The sequence below is a fragment of the Triturus cristatus genome, chromosome 4_1 (assembly GCF_964204655.1).
Source record: "Triturus cristatus chromosome 4_1, aTriCri1.1, whole genome shotgun sequence".
In the NCBI taxonomy this organism is placed as follows: Eukaryota; Metazoa; Chordata; class Amphibia; order Caudata; family Salamandridae; genus Triturus; species Triturus cristatus.
The window spans coordinates 74634072-74656627 of NC_140585.1; the positions used below are offsets into that span (position 1 = coordinate 74634072).

General features: G+C 53.1%; 1 protein-coding gene across 3 annotated transcripts in view; it reads right to left on the reverse strand.

The window, feature by feature from the left end:
* CLCF1 (cardiotrophin like cytokine factor 1) overlaps positions 1–22556 on the reverse strand; it is a 1327966-nt gene that overhangs the window by 275828 nt on the left and 1029582 nt on the right. The window contains exon 3 of one of the 3 annotated variants that reach the window (XM_085651627.1): positions 6209–6879. The exons of the other annotated variants lie outside the window; for them this stretch is intronic. Coding sequence (XP_085507753.1) covers positions 6244–6879 — 636 coding nt within the window. The 3' untranslated portion in view covers positions 6209–6243. Of the gene's footprint in view, positions 1–6208; positions 6880–22556 lie in introns of those variants that run through there. 3 annotated transcript variants of the gene reach the window in all.

Consider the following 22556-nt stretch of genomic DNA (forward strand, 5'->3'; position numbering starts at 1 on the left):
GCCATTGCCAACTACGGATGCACACCTCACTCTGCACATGTGCCACTTGCCAGGGGGGGGGGTCACAGGTGTGGGGCTACCTCAGCAAGTCAGACACACAGCACGGCTTACTTCACACATCATATGGATTGAGCAGTTGCCTCCTCCATGCAGTTGTGGTGCAACACTCCACATGGACACTCACCCACATGACAAGGAACATTCACACACATCAATGTCCAGGGGGCGTACACATCATTTGGACACTCTCACCACTCTCACCACAGCTCCACTCAACTCTCACACACATCTGTGGGTGCAGTCACCTGTCACACCGGGGTAATTGTAAAGAACGAGACCAGAAGACGCGGGCTATCATACCCTTTCAGATACTCATTTGGTGGATTGTCCTTGAATTGCGTGAAAAACCTGGATTACTGGCTCTATTTTCAAATAACTTGCAGTCTGCATCAGTCAAATGTTAAAAGAAAGCCCTGAAGAAGTCTCCTTGTAAGAGACGAAATGCGTCGGCTAAGATCCTTCATGTCAAATGTGAATATGACTCTTCATTTCCATGTGATTGCACAATAAAAAAAGAGAATCTTCTCAAGAAAATGACTGACGTCTTGAACATTTCTTTGAACACTTATTGACTATTTTTGAACGGTGCTGAACCTTCTTGAATGAAAACCTGTCACACCGGGGTGACGACTGAATCACCGCAGGACAATAGAACAAGAATGCCCAAGAGGATTAGGCTGGCGGAATGTGCCATGCACTATGCAGTGAATGTCACAGTAAGCACAATGCAAGTGAGGAGTGCACACATGAACTACATCAAGCCCTGCATGAGAGACATAAGCCCCCCCCTCCCTGGGACCCACTCCAACCAACATTGCATGTCTGTCACACCTGGCCACAATGCCAGAAGTGACAGACACAAGAAAGGTGCACAGGCAAAGGTAGTGGAGTCAGCACTCACCTGCTCCCCTGGTCGACCATACAGCATGGGGTACTGTGGGAGGATCACATCCAGCAGGGCCTCGTTCTCCTCCTGGGTGAAAGGCTGAGCCCTCTCCACGGTCCTTGACATGGTGCCAGAGGGAGACAATACAGCAGCAGTGGTATCGACCGACATGTTGTGCAGGCAAGTGCCCTCTCATGGGTTCTGGCTGCCTTATATCTGCCTTGCTGGCCTATTTCATTTACAGGAGGACAGAGTGATTGGTCAGACTCATTTGCATCCTACGTTTCCTCCAATCCCTTTAAACAGACACCAGTGACGGCCCGTACACGCGTGAGTACGGCCCGTATCACTATAGTTGAGGGTACCGTAGGTCCTAGTGATAGGCACGTACTCACGCGTGTATGGCCCATACACGTGTGAGTACGGCCCTTATGACTACAGTTGGGGGTACCGTAGGTCCTAGTGATAGGCACGTACTCACGCGTGTACGGCCCGTACATGCGTGAGTACGGCCCGTATCACTATAGTTGGGGGTACCATAGGTCCTAGTGATAGGCACGTACTCACGCATGTACAGCCCGTACACGCGTGAGTGTGGCCCGTATCACTATAGTTGGGGGTACCGTAGGTCCTAGTGATAGGCACGTACTCACGCGTGTACGGCCCGTACACGTGTGAGTACGGGCCTTACACACGCCCTCAGAGCGTGTGTACTGCCTTTCACAGCTTACACTGGTGATAGGAGGTGCACATGAAAGGAATGGAGGCGTCAGACTCGCACAAGGCTGCACATCAAGTCATTGTCAGTGCAGTCCTTCATGTGCAGGGCCTAGGTGTGTCAGGCAGTGATGTGGCACATGTCTCCTCATGTTGTGGAACAATAGATGTGTGATGAGCTGTTTACACATGTCATGTGTGATGGGGCACTACGTGGCACACTTTCCATTCACACTTTGCACATGTGTGCATGTAGGACACACGTGTCAAGCACTGCATCACTGGTATGGCACAGTCAGCAACACCCGCAAATGTCCCCTGATGCCAGGTACACGGATAATTACACCTCACATGTGACTCCCAGCGTGCCACGATGTGACTATATGTCAAGTGTGTGTCATGTGTTCCCATGAGATTTCCGTTGGTGTTCCGTCAAATCCATCTGCTGTTGCAGCATCCAACATGTGTCTGTGTGCATATGTGCATGACACACATATACGCACACCATGCCACATGTGGACTCAAACGTTACATGTGTCATGATGGTTCGAAGATGACTCCCTGACATGAGGCAATATCTGCATACTCTCAATGCCTGTGTCATCAGTTTTTGACATGTACGCCTTCATGGTAATGTGTGTTGTCTGTCCTTTTCAAGATTACATGTGACCTGTGCGTCTAGACTCCCGCCAGCTGTCTGTATGAGATGACATCCTTCAAATGCTGATATGTGGATGTCTGTCACTCCTGTAATGCGTCTGGCTTTTCACTTACACTGGCCCACAGCTAGTTTCATGGCATGTCGTGTTGACCTTGAGCACCCACGTGTGTAGCTGACACTTGGTAGGAGTATCACCTGGCTGCCATACGTGGCCTGGATGCATTGCACAAAACAGACTCTGTATGTAGCATATGTGTATTAGCTGTTGGGGATGTGCTCTGTTCATTGACATTTGTGTAGTGATGTACTCAATCTTCGTTATTCCTTCCAAATTTCTGCAGGGCACCGCCTCTCCCCCGACCAATGCCAGACTTGGCTGCCATGAGGGAACGTGACTGTATACGCCGCTACCGCTTCTCACAACCGTTGATTGACAACTTGACCGCAAGGCTGGCACCACACCTCCAACCGCTACACAGGTATCCTACTGCACTGACACCCAAGATGAAGGTGATGGCAGCCCTACATTTCTTTGCCACGGGTACGTTTCAATTGACCATAGCTGATGTAGGTGGCATGTCCCAGACCATGTTAAGCTGTGTCCTGCATGATGTTTTAGAGGCCATGTTGTTACACCTGGATGAATTTATACATTTTCCAACTCGTGAGCAGTTGACAGGTGTCAAGGGTGAGTTCTATGCCCTGGGAGGGATGCCCCATGTCATTGGGGCCATTGATGGGACACATGTGGCTTTGGTACCACCACAGGCACAGGAGGTAGCCTTTCGTAACCGCAAGCATTACCACTCCATCAATGCCCTTGTGGTATGTCTTGCTAACATGCTGATATCCCATGTCTGTGCCCGTTTTCCAGGATCAGCACACGATGCCTACATCATGAGGCGTAGCAGGGTGCCTGAAATGATGCTGCAGCTGCGCAACAAACGTGCATGTCTTGTTGGTGGGTATACTCTGTTAGTCCAGTGTTTTGCGGTATCTCAATATCTTACTGCTTCTCCTGACCCACTTCTGCCCATGATGTTTCCATGTAGGGGACTCTGGCTATCCCAACATGCCATGGCTGATGACGCCTCTCCGCAACCCCAGAACTGCCGCAGAACACCGGTACAACGACACCCATGGGCAGACGAGGCGCGTTATTGAGAGGACGTTTGGCCTCCTGAAGAGCAGATTCCAGTGCCTCCACAAGACCGGCGGCGCCCTCCCATATGCCCCGGTGAAGGTCTGCAAAATCTTCCTTGTGTGCTGCATGCTGCACAACATGGTAGTGGAGAAGGCCGTGCCACTCATCCTGGATCCCGATGAGCAGGATCATCCACCCATGGAGGATGAAGGGCTTGGCCACGGGGCAAGTGAGGATGAGGAGGAGGATGAGGATGAGGACATCCGGAGTCAGCTTATCCGCAACTTCTTCTCATGATGGTGAGTCCCTGTGTCTGAGTGTGCACGCTTAGAGCCTTGTGTGGCATGTGTTGCAATGTGTGTGTCGAGCTAACTGTGTGCTGGAGGTGTGTTCAGATGTGTCATTCAAGTGATGATGTCAATCCACACATTTTTGCAGGAACACCAAAATCATTAATAGCATGGTGACGGCATCATTCCTGTAGAGTACATGTACATGTCTGCGGATTACTAGCTCTTAGCTGACTTGTGTGTCTGTCCTCCCCAGGTTCCTGCGGCTGTCGTCTGCTCATGTCATCATTGCCGTCCTGCTATTCCTCATGAGTATTGCAACGTGTGCTGGATCAGAGTGACATGCACAGACATGGTGAACATTCATTTGGGGTAAGGAGTGCAGCAAGGCGTTTTGTGGGTGGTACGTGTTTGTGATTTGTGGGGACTGCTCCTGTGCATGTTGTGTTACCATGCATACATGTCGACTCACCATGGGCCACATGACGTGTTGCATGGCTCCCATGAATTGATAGTCACCCTTCCTGACAGTCATCTGTCATGGATTGTGGATTCTGATGAAGGCATCAATGTGTGTATAATGTCCCTCAGGAACATATGGGATGCTAATTGTGGACATGGTGTGGGACATCCCCATGACAGCCTCAATGGGGAATTGCACACTCTCCGTGTGCAGCAAGGGGGGTTAGGCTCAACCCCTTCACTTGTGTGCCAGCTCTGTAGGATTTACCACATCTGTGTGTTGAAGGGGGTGTCCAGTGTAGGTCACACATGTTCAGCCAATTGACCTGTGAGTCTGTTCCAATGGTTGCATTTCCATTATTGTGAGGCTGAGTAATAAAGGTGTTCGTAACACTCCAAGGTGCCTCATCTCTGTCAATGCAGGTCTCTTGCCACTTAGCATGCGGCATATCTGGCATACTTGTTGTAGAGAATGCATAGGAGTCCATGTGTAGTTTAGCGACATGCATGCAGTTGCTCATGGATTAGGCTCCCGATTGGGCATGTAGTACATGGTCGTGTATGTTGTTTTTGCTAGGTCAACCACACAATGGGCCACCAACAGCTGCTGAGGGTGTGTCTCCTGTGCGCAAGTCGGCCTTCAGTTTCCTGATCCGGTGTAATGGCTCTTTGGTGATTATGCATGCATTGTCGCTGGGTGTGCCATGTGACACTGGACACTCCTTACTTTACACCCGCGCCTGTTGCAGTTGTCCTTCTGACATCCTAGTCTTTGTGTGCAAAATGTGGCATATTGAAGGGAGATGGCGCCTGCTGCTGCGGGCCCTGCACAAGCACCCAGTGGCCACACACACAAGATGGTGTGCATCATGTTTGGCTGGCTCACATATGCCATGCTAGTCAACAGCATCTGTACCTCTAGCTGCAATGCCCTCTGCATTATGCACTTGATCCACAGGTGGATCCACTCCAAGTAAAGACAGACCAACCTCAGCTTCAACACCCTGCGCCCCAGCCACCTCACCGTCCAGCATAGATAGCTGCAATGGATCACTGTCTGCTGCAGGATGACCTCCACACTCTCCACCCACACTCAGGAGGCAGTCCACAAACCTGACCCCACACCAACCTTGTACGTCTGTCATCCTAGATCCCGTTGGGCCATCTCCGTGCATCCAACCTTGCCCTGGGCACCGTTCTTCACATCCACCGTACTCCAGCATACAGGACATTGTTCTCCCACCTGGCCACACATACCTGGGACTCCCTCCCCGGGTACCTCCACATGAGCCATGACCCCTACGCCTTGATGATAATCTCCCAAATAGGTCTCTCCGCACAGTTTAGCAAGCACCCCCCTCAGCAGCCAGAGGCCATCACAGGTGAATGTTGTGCTCCATGCCTACATTGTATGATACCTTGTGACCCATGTGTGTCCTGTACCAGACTCTGATCTCAGGGTATGGATGGCTGGGGTTAGTTCAACACTCAGGCATAGTTAGACATTTCCACACACATATGTCGTTGAATAATGGCAAATGACAGCAACATCTCATGTGCAGAAAAATAAGATTTTATTTTTGTTGGGGTGAGTCTTTTGGTAGATGTGCTAAGGTGCACTACTGGGGGAATAGAATCCAAAGTTCACAGGGGGAGATGGCCTCCTTGTCAGTTGGAGTCATCAGAGTCCAGACCACAGTGTTGGTCATCATTGGTCAGACTGTGACCAGCAAGTCCATGTGGCAGAGAATGTCATTGGGTGAGGTGCTGCTGTTGCGCCAGAGGGCCAGGTGCCAGGCCAGGTGACTTGGGAGATGGGGATGGTCCGCTGACTCTCACGGTCTTTTACGTGGACGACCCACCTTCCTTCGGGGACCCTCAGGTGCAGGCCTTGACGATGTTAGGGACGCTCCATCAAATGAATCCTCCTCCTCCTCGTCCCTCCCTGTGTCTGGTGCAGGTCTACGCCTGGTGGTACAGGGAGGGTTTGCCAGGCTTTGGGCGATCTGACGGAGTGATTGGCTCACGTCCCTGTGCACCGCCAGGAGCTCAGCCAGTCTTGCCTCCATCCGTCCTTGGTGTTGTTGATGACTGGCATGATGCTCGACCTGCAGGTTCTTAATCTCATCGAGGGTCCCCTGCATCCCGGAAAGTCTGGACACGACTTGGTCGATGCCTCTGGTGTCACGCCGGTATGAGTCCATGATGTTGCGTATGTGTGACATACCGGGGTCCTGAGCTGGCTGGTCAGGTTCGCACCTCCGCCTGCCTCCACTCCCACCACCCCTGCCCACTTGAGCCTGGCCTGCCCTTGTGGGCACATCGGGTCTACGGATCCCCTGAGGGATGGCATTTGCAGGGTTGCCTGCCTCCTCCTGGGTGCCCGGAGGACCTTGTCCCTCCTGGTCAGACTGGCTCTGTTGTTCAGTGCGAGCAGGGCTCCTGGGTGTGTCCTGGGATGTGGCAGGAATGGGGATGGTGGTTGGCACAGATGTACCTGACGCAGGTGCTGCAGGTGCTTGGGCACCAGAGGAGCCAGGTTGGTCGGGTTCATCCACGGAGTGGTGAGAGTCGTCGCTGCCGGTGGGATCGTCTTCACGCGGAGCCTGGGACAGTGATTCTTCCCCCCCAGTGTTGGGGGGAGATTGACGACATTGCCCTGTGTGTGAGAGAGAGACAATGTCAATGGTATTTCCTGCCACATCTGTTTCATACATATTCAAGTTGACACAGTTCCTCCAGGTAGTTGGTTGTCCCTAGCATTCCTCTCAATGTCCACTTGGGTATGGGTATGTTGCGGGGGACATATTGGGATGTTTTCCTGAGTGTTTGACCTGTAGATTGGTGACTCTGATGCTTATTTGGCTCTGGATTGGTGTAGCTGTGTCACATGTCCATTGTGGGAGTGTTTAAATACGTTGCCTGCCCCGGGTGTGTGTGCTTGTGTTAGGGGGGGGGGTGTGACCGGGCATGCTGTTGTGTGTAGTGTGAGTTGTCATTGGGTCTCCCAGGTGATGTGTGAGTGTGAGTTCCTGTGCTAGATACCTGTGCTTGTGGAGTTGGAGTTTGAGTGTACAGTGGTCCCAGGAGGGCCTTGTGCTGCATACAGCAGGGCCCAGTGTCAGCTACCTTGTCAGTAGTTTGCCAGTCCCTGTGCATTGTGCATGGGTATGTACATATGCCATATGGGCTGAGGGCATTGTTGTCTGCGTCTCATTTCCACAATGTGTTGTGTGGGGCCCACCCTCCCAGCCTCCCGGACATCCAGTCTTGTGTTTGTGGTTGTTGTAGCCTTGGACATGGCCTTGCCTTGATTTGTGAAGGGTGCATGGAGACGTTAGTGGCATGAGCGTGGTTTGTGAGTGTGGTTGTGTGCGGTGAGTGCTTGGGGGAAGTTGCGTGCATTTGGTGTATATGTTGTGTGGACCCCATTGCCCCCATGTTACGTAAGTTGTTTGTGTACTCACCAGGCTCTGCGACTCCTTCCTGTTGGACTTGGCCCTTTTTGCAGGGTCATCCCTAAACTTTTTGCCTTCCTCCTGTATTTTTTCTGACCTGTTGTGGGCTGTTTTATGACTCTGGGCACCTTACCACTGCTGACCAGTGCTAAGGTGCATATGCTCTCCCTATGGTAAAATGTATACATTGATTGGTGTCCATGTTTGGCTTATTCGGTTTACTATCAGCCCCTAGTAAAGTGCACCAGGAGTGCCAGGGCTTGTAAATGCGAATGCTGCTGGTGGGCCTGCAGCACTGGTTGTGCCACCCACGGAAGCGGCCTTGTAAAATGTGTCTAGGGTCTGCCACCGCAGACCCTGTGCGCGGTCTGGGACCGTCGCGCTGACTGCGCAAGTGCCCCCACTTGCCAGTCCCTAAACCTTCCCTTACCTACATATTAGCCACCCCTCTGGTAGGCCCAAGGGCAGGGTGCATTGTAGGCATAAGGTAAGACATGCCCTGATGTGTGTGGCATGTCTTAGTAGTGAATTACAGCCATTTTCGTTCTTCACTATTGAAGGCTACCTGCTCTCCATAGGCCAGAATGGGCTGCTGGAGTCACTACACGCTGTGACCCCAGTGGACTCAGAGAGCATGGTAGAATGTCAAGTTTAGTATGCCTGAACTCAGAATAATAAAATACTTCTTGTAGTCAAGTTTATTTTAATATCCTGGGTTTGTAAATACTACTTTTAGAAAGTTAGTATTTACTGACCTGACCATTTCAGTCCGCCTCTGCTGTGTGTGTGTGTTCTGCCTAGCAACAGTAAGGAGCAGGGTTGGGGAATCCCCAGAGACAGGCTGGCTGCCAGGTGGTGGGTAGGGAGATGACCCCAGGATGGGTGGGAGGAGTACACCTTGACTCTTGAATAGACCTGTGCTCTGCCACCACAAAGCCGGCGCCACCCCCTGTGGGGCGGCTGATGTCTCTGCCCTGCTGCTGAAAGGAAAAAGCAGAGTCACCATAACAAAGTGCTCCAGAACTGGACTGAGCCAGGCCCAGGCCCCCTGGCGCTAAAGAACAAAAGAATCATGGTATAAAAGTAGGAGCCTGGCTCCTAAGAAATCAGAATCCTGTTTTACCACAAAGAACCTCTGCCCGACTAGAAGGAGAAGAAGACGCTAGAGGAGCTGGCCTGCTGCTTGCCTTGAGAAAGGAGAGGAAGAGACTACTGAAAAGACTTTGCTGCTTTGTGCTTTAAACATTCTCCAAGGGCTTGATCTGAGCTTGCCCCCTGAACTGAACCCCAGGACCAGTGGGTTCTCTGTGCTTTTGCTCGTCCTCCGATTCGAGCCGTGTGTGCATCCCGCTGGAAAGAGACTGCGCCCCTCAACGCCCCTCCTAGGGCCGTGACACTCAGGAGCTCGCCTGCCGCAACCCCGTGAGAGCCCCGCTCCGTCCGGAGCCGCTCTCTGTCCCCGGGCTAGGCCGCCTGCGCCCCTGTCACCGCCTGCCACTGGAGCGCGCTGAACGCGCTATCACCCCTCCAGCCGGAAACCGTCCGACGACTGTGATCTACGCCGGGTTATCCAGCTGCACTGGCCGTGCCCTGTGACCCCGCTTCGCTATCCCCGGACACCTCAGGCTGCGCCGCCCCCGCTGTGGAGACCCCCCTGCACCGCCGTGCTGAGGGTCGCTGGCCGCGCCTGCCTACCTGCCCACACCCGCTGATCGAGGACCCAAGACCACTTCTCAAGCTGAGAGTCGCACCGACCTGTGCCAACTCTCCACATCACGGAAGAGGTTCCAGTATCGGGCTCGGGGCCCGCAACGCCTTATTTCCCCGTTCACAGGAGTCGATCTCTGTAAGTACTGGAACCACAAGTGACATTTGCAAGAGACTGCAAAGTATCTATTTGAAGCTACGAACAAAGAACATTTGCCTGCTTTACAACCTGGTGGCATAGCGAAAACGTTATTGGTCTTGTGATAAGTCTGCTGAGATATATATACCTATTTTTACATAAAGAAGCGTATTTTTCTATATATCCAAGTCTGGTGTCCATTTCTGGGGGGATTGATGTATTTACTGTGTGTGCGATTGTAAGTGCTTAACCAACAACGCCTGAGGAATCGCCTTGGCTGCTCACGCCACGCACCTAGAGGGTGAGCAAGGGTCATTCAAAGGGGGTTATCCTGCGACCTGACGTAGAGGAGAGGGTTCCTGCTTGACACAAGGGCAACCTTGCGCCAACCAGAGACCCCCGAGTCTAACATTGTTGGCAGCGGCTGGGATTTCGGATTTGCATTTGTAATTGGCATACAGTGAATTATTAATCACCAGATAGTGAGAGCAGACCAAGTAACGCAGCCACAGGTTTTTATTTTTTGTTGAACTTTGTTGAGACATCTGCCATTACTGCAACCATGCCTGGCTCACTCTCCGCTGGAAGAGCACTCTCTGTGATTTCTGGAATGGATGAGGTGGATTGGGAGAGACTGGAAGGCTACACGGTAGAGCAATTGAAAGGCTACAGTGTAAAATTCAGAGTTCCCCATGCTGGATTCAAGAGGAGGGTCCAGTACACCAAGGCGTTGAGAGCCTGGAAGGAGTCAAGAGATCAACGGAATGCGGGGGACATCGTTCCACCCGACAACCTTGAGGAACCCAGCAGAGTCCTGTCGCCAGAGGAGCTGGCAGACAGGGCGCATGCAATGGAGATGGCAAAGTTGGCAGGACAAATGGAAATGGAGAAGCAGAAGTTGGCCTTGGAGGCACAACAACGCCAAATGGATCATGATCTAAAAATGAGGGAGTTGAATCTCAAGATCAAGAGTTTAGACCGCTCTCCCTCTGGTGGCAGCAATATTGAGTTTTACAGTGCTGAGAGAGTAGTACGCACACCCAGAGATGTGGCGCCTGACTTGAAGGAGGGGGTTAACATACACTAGGAGGTTCAAGGGCATGAGGTAGCTCCAGTAATGCGCAGTATCCCTGAAGGGAATAGGGTAACTGGCGCAGGGGTTCATAGTCCTAGTGGAGGGAGGGACACTCTACTGACTCTAGCTGAGAGGTACAGGGAGAGGGGTTCCCCCAACATTGAAGTCCTGGTGGGTGAGTGTGAAGACCGCCCAGAAGAGTGTGGGTTGTGGGACAGAGACAGTCAGATACTGTCTTGCCCGTCTCAGGAGAGTGGTGTGGAGTACGTGTGTGAGGCACTGGATGGTAAGGTGAAGGATAGTTTGGTTAACCCTGCTAGGGGGCTGTGTGATCCAATTGTGGGAGAGCATATTGTAAGTCCCTGTTTTCCAGAGCTATGCCAACACCTGTGTGAGGGTGAGTTCTCTGACCGCAGAGAGCCCACATTGGAGGCAGACCTTTTGGTGGATTCCAGAGGGTCTGGAGAGGCATTGGGGAGTGACTCTGTGGGGAGTTGCTCAGGTATCTTCCAACCCAGAGTGGTGGAAGTGGTGCAGAGTAGCCCAGCTAGGTCCTGTAATAGTGAGAGGGGTGTAGGGCCTCACGTCCTGTCTGTAAGGGGAAGGAGTGAGAATGGGTTATGTCCCGGTAGTGCCCAACCTCACTCCCAGAGCTTGGATGGTTCTTTGAGGGAACCCCAGGTGGGGAGCCTAGTCTGTCCTGAGGGGCTGCCCGTCGTGCGGGATCCCCTAGTGTCTGGTGAGCTAGGAGTGTCTGTAATCAGACCTCCATCAGTTCTGGTGTCTGGCAGTACCGCTCCATTTGGGAGGGTGCAGAGGTCAAGATTGAGGGGTGAGAGGGGGAAAGAGTCCCCAGTGGAAGAACCAGTGGGTCAGGGGCCAGCCAGAAGGGCTGCGTCACCGGTGAATAACCATGGTGACACCACTTCTGCCCTGGGGGATCTTCAGGCCCTGTCGGATGGACAGGGGTCAGGAGATCAGCGCCAGGCAGACTGTCACACGACACATGAGTTATGTGTCACCCTCAGGGGGGGCATGTGTGCTCCCCGGGAAGTCTTGGTGCGCCAGGCGAGCGTTCAACCGCATGGGTTGGTCCCAGGGTTGGGAAGCCGGGTTCAGGTGTTGTCTGACCTGGAGGGTGGGACTACTGTAATCAGTGTCCTGACCCATGTTGCTTCTGGGGGTACCACGCCAGTTGGGAGTGGGCAGTACTCTGGAAGGGGGTGCAGAGGGAGGGAGTCCTCGCCTCTGACCCCGGCCCAACTGAAGGGTTTAGACCCTAGGTTGAAGGGTCAGGTTCAGGGTGTCCCCCCGGACCTGGACGCCCAGTTGCAGGATAGAACACCTGAACTGGTGGGCGAATTGCGCAGGACACCTGCCCCAGGTGCCCTGGCAATTCTGGAAGGGGGTACCACTCCAGGTGGGAGGGTACAGAGCCCCAAGGAGAAGGACCGGGTGTGGGAGAGGCCACCCCAGTCTTGGGTCCAGCCGCCGGGTACAGTCCTGGGGCTGGTGGGTCAGTGCCAGGATGTCATACCTGACCTGACAAGGGGAGAATGGACAAAGGGTGCCAAGCACCTGGGGCTACTGCCCCCCGCTCCCTGGCGCCACAGAGGATTGAGAGCCCTGAGAGGCATACGGCCTGGGTCTCATCCCTGACTACTGTCAGTGGCCACTGTAGCATTTTGCTGCCTGTCTGTTGGGACACACCTGTGGGCCAGTTAAGGTTAGGTGCTGCACAGGTGGTGTCCACAGGTGAGGAGAAGGGTTCCCCATGGATTGGCTTGGTGGGCCCTGAGAGTATGGACAGAGGGAGTCCGATAGGTTCAGATTGGCGTAGAAATGGAGTCTGCCCCTGCAGTTGCGGGCCAGGTCCTTGTTCTATCGCCCCAAGCAGGGGAGACCATCACGGTGGTGATTGGTCTACCCTGCGTTTTGGCTGGAAGGGGGTTGTGTTGGACTTGGCCCTTTTTGCAGGGTCATCCCTAAACTTTTTGCCTTCCTCCTGTATTTTTTCTGACCTGTTGTCGGCTGTTTTATGACTCTGGGCACCTTACCACTGCTGACCAGTGCTAAGGTGCATATGCTCTCCCTATGGTAAAATGTATACATTGATTGGTGTCCATGTTTGGCTTATTCGGTTTACTATCAGCCCCTAGTAAAGAGCACCAGGAGTGCCAGGGCTTGTAAATGCGAATGCTGCTGGTGGGCCTGCAGCACTGGTTGTGCCACCCACGGAAGCGGCCTTGTAAAATGTGTCTAGGGTCTGCCACCGCAGACCCTGTGCGCGGTCTGGGACCGTCGCGCTGACTGCGCAAGTGCCCCCACTTGCCAGTCCCTAAACCTTCCCTTACCTACATATTAGCCACCCCTCTGGTAGGCCAAAGGGCAGGGTGCATTGTAGGCATAAGGTAAGACATGCCCTGATGTGTGTGGCATGTCTTAGTAGTGAATTACAGCCATTTTCGTTCTTCACTATTGAAGGCTACCTGCTCTCCATAGGCCAGAATGGGCTGCTGGAGTCACTACACGCTGTGACCCCAGTGGACTCAGAGAGCATGGTAGAATGTCAAGTTTAGTATGCCTGAACTCAGAATAATAAAATACTTCTTGTAGTCAAGTTTATTTTAATATCCTGGGTTTGTAAATACTACTTTTAGAAAGTTAGTATTTACTGACCTGACCATTTCAGTCCGCCTCTGCTGTGTGTGTGTTCTGCCTAGCAACAGTAAGGAGCAGGGTTGGGGAATCCCCAGAGACAGGCTGGCTGCCAGGTGGTGGGTAGGGAGATGACCCCAGGATGGGTGAGAGGAGTACACCTTGACTCTTGAATAGACCTGTGCTCTGCCACCACAAAGCCGGCGCCACCCCCTGTGGGGCGGCTGATGTCTCTGCCCTGCTGCTGAAAGGAAAAAGCAGAGTCACCATAACAAAGTGCTCCAGAACTGGACTGAGCCAGGCCCAGGCCCCCTGGCGCTAAAGAACAAAAGAATCATGGTATAAAAGTAGGAGCCTGGCTCCTAAGAAATCAGAATCCTGTTTTACCACAAAGAACCTCTGCCCGACTAGAAGGAGAAGAAGACGCTAGAGGAGCTGGCCTGCTGCTTGCCTTGCTGAGAAAGGAGAGGAAGAGACTACTGAAAAGACTTTCCTGCTTTGTGCTTTAAACATTCTCCAAGGGCTTGATCTGAGCTTGCCCCCTGAACTGAACCCCAGGACCAGTGGGTTCTCTGTGCTTTTGCTCGTCCTCCGATTCGAGCCGTGTGTGCATCCCGCTGGAAAGAGACTGCGCCCCTCAACGCCCCTCCTAGGGCCGTGACACTCAGGAGCTCGCCTGCCGCAACCCCGTGAGAGCCCCGCTCCGTCCGGAGCCGCTCTCTGTCCCCGGGCTAGGCCGCCTGCGCCCCTGTCACCGCCTGCCACTGGAGCGCGCTGAACGCGCTATCACCCCTCCAGCCGGAAACCGTCCGACGACTGTGATCTACGCCGGGTCATCCAGCTGCACTGGCCGTGCCCTGTGACCCTGCTTCGCTATCCCCGGACACCTCAGGCCGCGCCGCCCCCGCTGTGGAGACCCCCCTGCACCGCCGTGCTGAGGGTCGCTGGCCGCGCCTGCCTACCTGCCCACACCCGCTGATCGAGGACCCAAGACCACTTCTCAAGCTGAGAGTCGCACCGACCTGTGCCGACTCTCCACATCACGGAAGAGGTTCCAGTATCGGGCTCGGGGCCCGCAACGCCTTATTTCCCCGTTCACAGGAGTCGATCTCTGTAAGTACTGGAACCACAAGTGACATTTGCAAGAGACTGCAAAGTATCTATTTGAAGCTACGAACAAAGAACATTTGCCTGCTTTACAACCTGGTGGCATAGCGAAAACGTTATTGGTCTTGTGATAAGTCTGCTGAGATATATATACCTATTTTTACATAAAGAAGCGTATTTTTCTATATATCCAAGTCTGGTGTCCATTTCTGGGGGGATTGATGTATTTACTGTGTGTGCGATTGTAAGTGCTTAACCAACAACGCCTGAGGAATCGCCTTGGCTGCTCACGCCACGCACCTAGAGGGTGAGCAAGGGTCATTCAAAGGGGGTTATCCTGCGCCCTGACGTAGAGGAGAGGGTTCCTGCTTGACACAAGGGCAACCTTGCGCCAACCAGAGACCCCCGAGTCTAACACTTCCACTCCGTGTACTCCCACCGGCGGTAGCAGGGCCATCACCTTCTCCTCCCAGGGATGGTAGTGTACGGGTCTGCGGGGCGGCCCACCTCCAGTGATGTTAGTCTGGGCATATTCTTCATTCATTTTCCTCTTGACCGCCCGGCGCAGATCGTACCACCTGGCTTGGCATTCATGCCTGGTCCTTCGGACGGGCGGAACAGCATTCACCTTGTCGACAATTCTCTGCCACATGACAGATTTTGCAGATATGCTGGTCTGTCTGACCAATGTTCCAAACAGCTGTGGCTCGACTCTGATGACTTCGTTGACAAGGAGCTCCAGCTCCGCCGTAGTGAACTTTGGATTCTTGTCTGTGGGCATGGTGTGGGGTGTGGGTGTGGGTGTGGATGGTTGTGGGTGTGTGGGTGTGTATGTGAGTGTGTGTGTGTGTGTTAGACCTGGCACCGTTGGCGTGGGTCACCCTTCCATTTTTGTTTGTGCCTCAATGTATTTTTGTGCTGGTGTTAGCTGCTCAGGGCACTGTGCCACTGCCATCCAGTGCCACAGTGCAAGTGCTCCCTATGGTAAAATGTATTATGTGAATTGACTTCCATGTTTGGCTTATTTGGTTTACTATCAGTCCCTAGTAGAGTGCACCAGGGGTGCCAAGGGCTTGTATATCCAAATGCTGCTAGTGGGCTTGCAGCACTGGTTGTGCCACCCACAGAAGCAGCAGGGTAAAATGTGTCTAAGGTCTGCCATTGCAGAACCTGCATACAGTCTGGTACTGTCATGCTGACTGGGCAAGTGTCCCCACTTGCCAGTCCCTAAACCTTCCCTTACCTTCATATTAGTCACCCCTATGGTAGGCCCTAGGGCAGGGTGCATTGTAAGGATAAGGTAGGACATGCCCTGAGGTGTGTGGCATGTCCTGATAGTGAATTACAGCCATTTTCGTTTTTCACTATTGAAGGCTACCTGCTCTCCATAGGCCAGAATGGGCTGCTAGATTATAACACTCTATAATCCTAGCAGGCTCAGGAAGCATGGTAGAAATTCGTTTTTAGTATGCCTGAACTCAGAATAATAAAATACATCTTTTAGTAAAGTTTATTTTAATATCCTGTGTTTGCAAATGCTACTTTTAGAAAGTTAGCATTTGCTTGCTTAACCATTTCAGTCCGCCTCTGGAGGGGAGGGCTATCTTCTTTGTGTGTAGCTTGAGTGATAGGGCTGGGAAGTTCCAGGAGACAGGCTGGGGCTGCCAGGTGGTGAATAGAAAGATTACACCAGGATGGGTGGGGGGAGTGCACCTTGACTCTGAATAGGACAGTGCTCTGCCTCCACAATGCTGGCTCCACCCCCTGGGGAGCGTCAGATGTCTCTGCCCTGCCTGCTGAAAGAAGAAGCCAGAGTCTCAACAACAAAGTGCTCCTCACTGAAAAGGACTGGACTGGGATTATGCAAAGGCCCCCCTGGCCTGTAAAGACAAAAGAAACTGAGTATAAATGTAGGAGCCCTGCTCCTAAGAAAGCAGATCCTGATTGAACCACGAAGAAACTCTGCCTGACTAGAAGGACCTGGAAGAAGCTGAAGGAGGAGTAACTTTCCCTGACCTGGGGGATTGGCCTGCAGTTGGTGCCTTGCTGAGAAAGGAGAGGAAAAGACTGAAAGAGACTTTGCACTTTGTTTTTCAACTATCTCCAAGTGCTTGGAAGAGAGCTTGCCCCCTGAACTGAGTTCCAGGACCATTGGACTCATCCGCCTTCAAAAACTGAGTTGCCTGGACAATTCTTGCTTGTTTCCCGCTGGTTTTGGCCCCAGTACGCCTCGTACTACATCCGCCGCGAAGCCGTGTCTTTGCCGCCCGGGACCGTGTGTCTACGCTGAACCAAAAGCGTTAGTACGCACCGTGTCCCTCCTGGCTGCATTTCACCTAACCTTCCCCGCCGATTTGAGACGTACATCCCTGGCTGCCGAACCCTGTACGCCGGACTCAAGCTTCGCTGTCCCGCAGGTACGGTCCGTACGCTGCCAACGTACTGCACCGTGCCGTACTCAGAGCCGAGAAGCCGCAGTACGCTGATCCTCCCCGTACGCTGTACGGTGCCGAGAAGTGTCGCCGCTGATCCGCACCGAAGGTACGGCCCGAACGCCGACGCCACGGACTCTGCAAGCTGATCCGGATCATCCGCCCGTAGCCCTGAAGGTCCCGTACCAACGCTGCGTCCCGACGGCGCGACCGGACCAGACCGAGTACGCTGCCGAACTACGACCGAGACCCATCAACTTGTCCCGCACTGTCCGTCGCGGACCCCACGAACTAAAGGTACTTTGTTCTGTTCGCACCGCAGTGTGCACGTCCCGGACCCCGGAGTCTGCACCGATTGTTTGACTCGTACTTTCTTTGTTTTTAATGCGGACGAGTCGTACACCCAGGTACGAACAGAATTGAGTAAAAGAAGCCTATTTTTGCATTTTAAGCCTTTATGCAAGAACATTGAACTTTGAAATAATACTGTGGTCATTTCTAAATGTTATTCTGGTCTTGTGCTAAGCCTTATATAAAGAAACCTATTTTTGATACAACCTTGACTGGTGTCCATTTGTGGTGTGTCATTGCATTACTGTATGTGTTCACAAATGCTTAACCTATAGCGCCCTGAGAATAGTCTTGACTGCTTGCGCCACACTACCTAAAGGGTGAGCAGGGGTTATTTGAAAGGGTGATCCCCTTATCCTGACTTAGAATTGAGAGTCCCTGCTTGTCACAAGTGCATACCTGTGCCAACTAGAGACACCCATTTCTAACATTGGTGGTCAGCGGTGAGGATTTGAATTTGCATTTGTGATTCATGTACAGTGATTGAGTGAACGCCACGTAGTGAGTTCAGACCAATAATGCAGCCACACAGTATTGATTTTTGTTTTGCTGAAGAATCTCCACTTTTAAGAAACCATGCCTAGCTCAGTCAGTGGAGGCGGAGCGTCCTCTATATTCTCTGGAGTTGATGACATAGATTGGGAACAGGAGGCACTGAGGAAGTGCACAAATGAAGTCTTGAAAGGATATCTCTCCAAGTACAGAATTAAACAAAGTGGATTAACAAGCAAGGATCAGTACATAAAGGCGCTGAGGGCCTGGTACGAATCAAAGTTCCCAGAGAATGCACAGGAGGTGATACCCCCAGAAGGTGTTTCTGAGGCAAGCAGAGGCCTGTCGCCAGAGGAGATGGCCGACAGGAGTGCTGCACGAGCACATGAGGTGGAGATGGCAAAACTTCAAATGGAAATGGAAAGACAAAGGCTGGCCATGGAGCATGAGGTAAAAATGAGGGAGTTGGGTCTCAAGGCGAAGAGTTTAGACCGCTCTCCCTCTGGTGGCAGCAATTTAACAGAGTCAAGGGTGCATATTCCTAAAGATGCAGTGAAAGAGTATTATAAACAGGATGATATTGGGCAATGGTTCAGGGCCTATGAAGTAGCCATGTCCTCCCACCGGGTCCCTGAGAAAGATTGGTGAGCGGGGTTGTGGGGAAGGTTCCTGAGTGAGGGGCGGGACACACTGCTGGATCTCCCCTCTGATGTCAAAACATCCTATCCACACATGAAGGAAGCTCTGATGACCAGGTATGGATTAACTCCTGAATTGTACAGGCAGAGGTTTAGGGATTGCACCAAGAAACCTGGTACCACTTATGTAGAATATGTGACTTTTTTTTCCAGAGCGCTAGATGGTTGGGTGAAGGGTAGCAAAGTGAATGATTACCAAGGGCTGTTTGATTTAAATGCATGGGAGCACTTGTCTGATAATTGCTTTCCAGAGCTACACCAGCACCTTATCAATAGCAAGCTGACTAACCCTAGGAAGCTTGCTGAGGAGGCGGACCTCTGGATCAGCACCAGGGTCCACAAGGGTCCCATGGGAGGCCCCGCCAAAGGTGGTCAGGGTCCCCAGCAGAAGAGTCGGGGGGACAAGGATAAACAGAGGGAGTTCTACAGAGGGCCCCAAAGTAATTCCCAAGGGAACCAAGGGAAAGGTTCTCAGCCACCCCCACCCCCGAAGCAGACCGGGGCCCCGACAGGTAACCCTGTTCAAAGAGGGCCCCCCAGATGTTACAAGTGTAACAACCTGGGGCACTATTCCATGGATCCCAAGTGCCCCATGTATGGTAAACCAGCACCCTCTGGTGCTCCACCCCCAAGCAGGTGAGTAGTGTAGCCTTTGGGAGGGAGGTAGATGTCCAAGGGGCGGGGGATCCCGTACAGATTACCCTAGTCTCATTAGGAGACAGTGAGATGGTCACTGAGGCCCAACTGCCCCCCAATACTCAAAAGTATGGGCAGTGGGTGACCATAAATGGCCGAAGGGTGGGGGCTCTTAGAGATACAGGAGCCAGTGTGACTGCTGTCAAGCAACACCTGGTGTCTCAAGAGCAGGTTGTCCCACACGCATTCTGCCGTGTTGTCAATGCCGACAACACAGAGAGTCAGTGTCAAATGGCTCAGGTTCCCTTTGAGTGGGGGGGGTCTCTGGTACTCTGCAAGTGGCTGTGAGAGAGGCCATGCCTGTTGATTGTCTCCTAGGTAACGATTTGGAGAGCTCCCCTTGGGAAAAGGTGGAGAAGACAACTCACCTGAGGATGGTGGGTTTACCTGATTGGGCGTGCGTGGCCACCTGGTCGATGGCAGCCAGTATGGGTGTTGAAGGGACCCTGGAGCCTGAAGGAGAGGCCCAGGAACCGGCCTTAGGGAGAGGGCACAGGAGGCACGGGAATCCGGCTCCTGAAGTTCCCACGGCCCAGGAGGAAGCAGACCTTGAGGGGGATGCCCTGGAGCCTACCGGGGAACAGATAGCCGAACTGGGGGACCTGCCTGAGCTGACCCATTGGCAGCAAGAAGGAGGCCCCACCAGGGAGGAGTTCTGCAGGGAGCAGAAAGAGTGCCCCTCTCTGGTGGGTATGCGGCAGCAGGCTGCAGCCCAGGCCAATGGTGATCAGTCCGGTACTCACTTGATCTACTGGGAGAACGACCTCCTGTACTCAGAGCCTAAGGTTGCTGAACCTGGGTCAGCCCGTGCGCTGGTGGTACCCCAGAAGTTCAGAGCCTACCTACTGGGGCTGGCTCACGACGTTCCGTTAGCAGGGCATTTGGGGCAGGACAAGACCTTCGAAAGGCTTGTCACCCACTTTTATTGGCCTCAAATGCGGAGGAGTTCTGACACTCACTGCAGGACATGCCAGACTTGCCAGGCAAGTGGTAAGAGTGGAAGGAAGCTGCGAGCTCCACTCCAACCTTTCCCTGTGGTCAGTACCCCATTCCAGCGAGTGGGGATTGACATTGTGGGGCCACTGGACCCCAAAACAGCCATGGGCAACAGGTTTATCCTGGTCTTGGTGGACCATGCCACCCGGTACGCTGAAGCCATCCCTCTGAGGACAGTGATGGCCCCGTGGTGGGACGAGCACTGATGGGAATTTTCTCACGAGTAGGATTCTCTCTAGAGGTGGTGTCTGACAGGGGGACCAATTTCATATCGAAATATATGAAATCCCTTTGGCAAGAGTGTGGTGTGACATACAAGTTCACCACCCCTTACCATCCCCAAGGAAACAGGTTGGTTGAGCGCTTCAACCGAACCCTAAAGGGTATGATTATGGGTCTTGAGGAACCCATGAGGCGTAAGTGGGATGTCCTCTTACCATGCCTTCTCTTTGCGTACCGTGAGGTGCCACAAAAGTCTCTGGGGTTCAGTCCCTTTGAGCTTTTGTATGGCCACCCAGTACGAGGACCTCTTAGTCTGGTCAAAGAAGGCTGGGAGCAATCTCCCAGGAAACCTCCCCAGAATGTATACAGTTGCATGCTGGCTTTCCGGAACCAGACTAGGCGTTTCAGGCAACTTGCTGAGGCAAACCTGGAAGCCAGCCAGGAGGAAATGAAGCGGTGGTATGACCAGAATGCCACTCTGGTTGAGCTTCAACCTGGCCAAAAGGTATGGGTCCTGGCCCCTGTGGAGTCTTGTGCACTCCAGGACAAGTGGACAGGACCCTTTGAGATTGTGGAGCGCAAGAGTTCTGTCCCCTACTTGGTGGACTTGTAGTCTCCAAGGAACCCCTTGAGGGTCCTCCATGTCAATCGATTGAAGCCCCACTTGGAGAGGTCCGAAGTGGGCATGCTCTTGGCCACAGATGATGGGACGGAGGAGGAGTCTGAGCCTCTTCCTGACCTCCTGGTAGCCTCAGAGCGAGACGGGTCAGTGGATGGAGTTAACCTCTCACCCACCCTGACCCCTGAGCAACAGGATGACTGCCGCCACCTGCTGGGGCAGTTTCCTGACCTGTTCTCCCTGGTTCCTGGTATCACAGATTGGTGCGTCCATCATGTGGATACAGGAGACAGCTTACCTGTGAAGCACAAGGCTTACAGTGTAACTGACAGGGTCAGAGCTTGCATCAAAGAGGAGGTCTCAAAGATGCTTGCTCTTGGGGTGGTTGAGTCCTCCAGCAGCCCTTGGGCCAGCCCAGTGGTCTTGGTCCCAGAGGCTGCCTCGGCGGGTGTCACACCCGAACTCCGGTTCTGTGTGGACTACAGAGGACTCAATTCAGTCACGAAGACTGACGCGCACCCCATCCCCAGAGCTGATGAGCTCATCGATCGGTTAGGGGCTGCACGGTACCTCAGCACGTTTGATCTAACGTCTGGGTACTGGCAGATCGCCTTGACTGATGGGGCCAAAGAGAGGTCTGCATTCTCCACACCAGATGGGCATTTCCAGTTCCGGGTTATGCCCTTTGGGATGAAGAATGCCCCTGCCACCTTCCAGAGGTTGGTCAACCGGGTGTTGGCTGGGCTGTCCGAGTTCAGCGCAGCATACCTGGATGACATCGCAGTGTTCAGTGGCACATGGGAAGAACACCTGCGACATCTCTGGGAAGTGTTGATGGCACTGCGCAAGGCAGACCTCACGATCAAGGCAAGCAGGCGCCCCTACAACCCAAGATAGAAACCATACTGGCTTGGGAGCCCCCAAGGACCCAGACGGAGGTGAGGGCCCTTTTAGGATTCACCGGGTACTACAGGAGGTTTGTCAAGGGGTATGGCAGCATCGTTGCCCCCTTGACAGAGCTGACTTGGAAAAAGCAGCCCAGAAAAGTGATATGGACTGACACCTGTTAGAAGGCCTTTGACACCCTGAAAACTGCCATGTGCACGGCGCCCGTCCTCTTGGCTCCTGACTTCTCCAAAGAGTTCCTTGTGCAGACAGATGCATCAGAGCATGGTGTAGGGGCTGTTCTCTCACAGATCACTGAGGAGGGCTTTGACCAACCCGTAGCCTTTATTAGTAGAAGGTTACTTCCCCGGGAACAAAAGTGGAGTGCGATTGAGCGAGAAGCATTTGCAGTGGTCTGGGCATTGAATAAGCTAAGACCCTACTTGTTTGGGTCTCACTTCCGGGTTCAAACAGACCACCGGCCCCTCAGATGGTTGATGCAGATGAGGGGTGAGAATCCTAAGTTGTTGAGGTGGTCCATTTCCCTACAGGGGATGGATTTCACGGTGGAACATCGCCCCGGTACAGACCACGCCAACGCTGATGGTCTTTCCAGATTTTTCCGCCTTAGTGATGAGAACTCCCTGGGGTAGGGTAGTTCTCCCCACATTTCAGCTGGAGGGGACACATGTTAGACCTGGCACCGTTGGCGTGGGTCACCCTTCCATTTTTGTTTGTGCCTCAATGTATTTTTGTGCTGGTGTTATCTGCTCAGGGCACTGTGCCACTGCCATCCAGTGC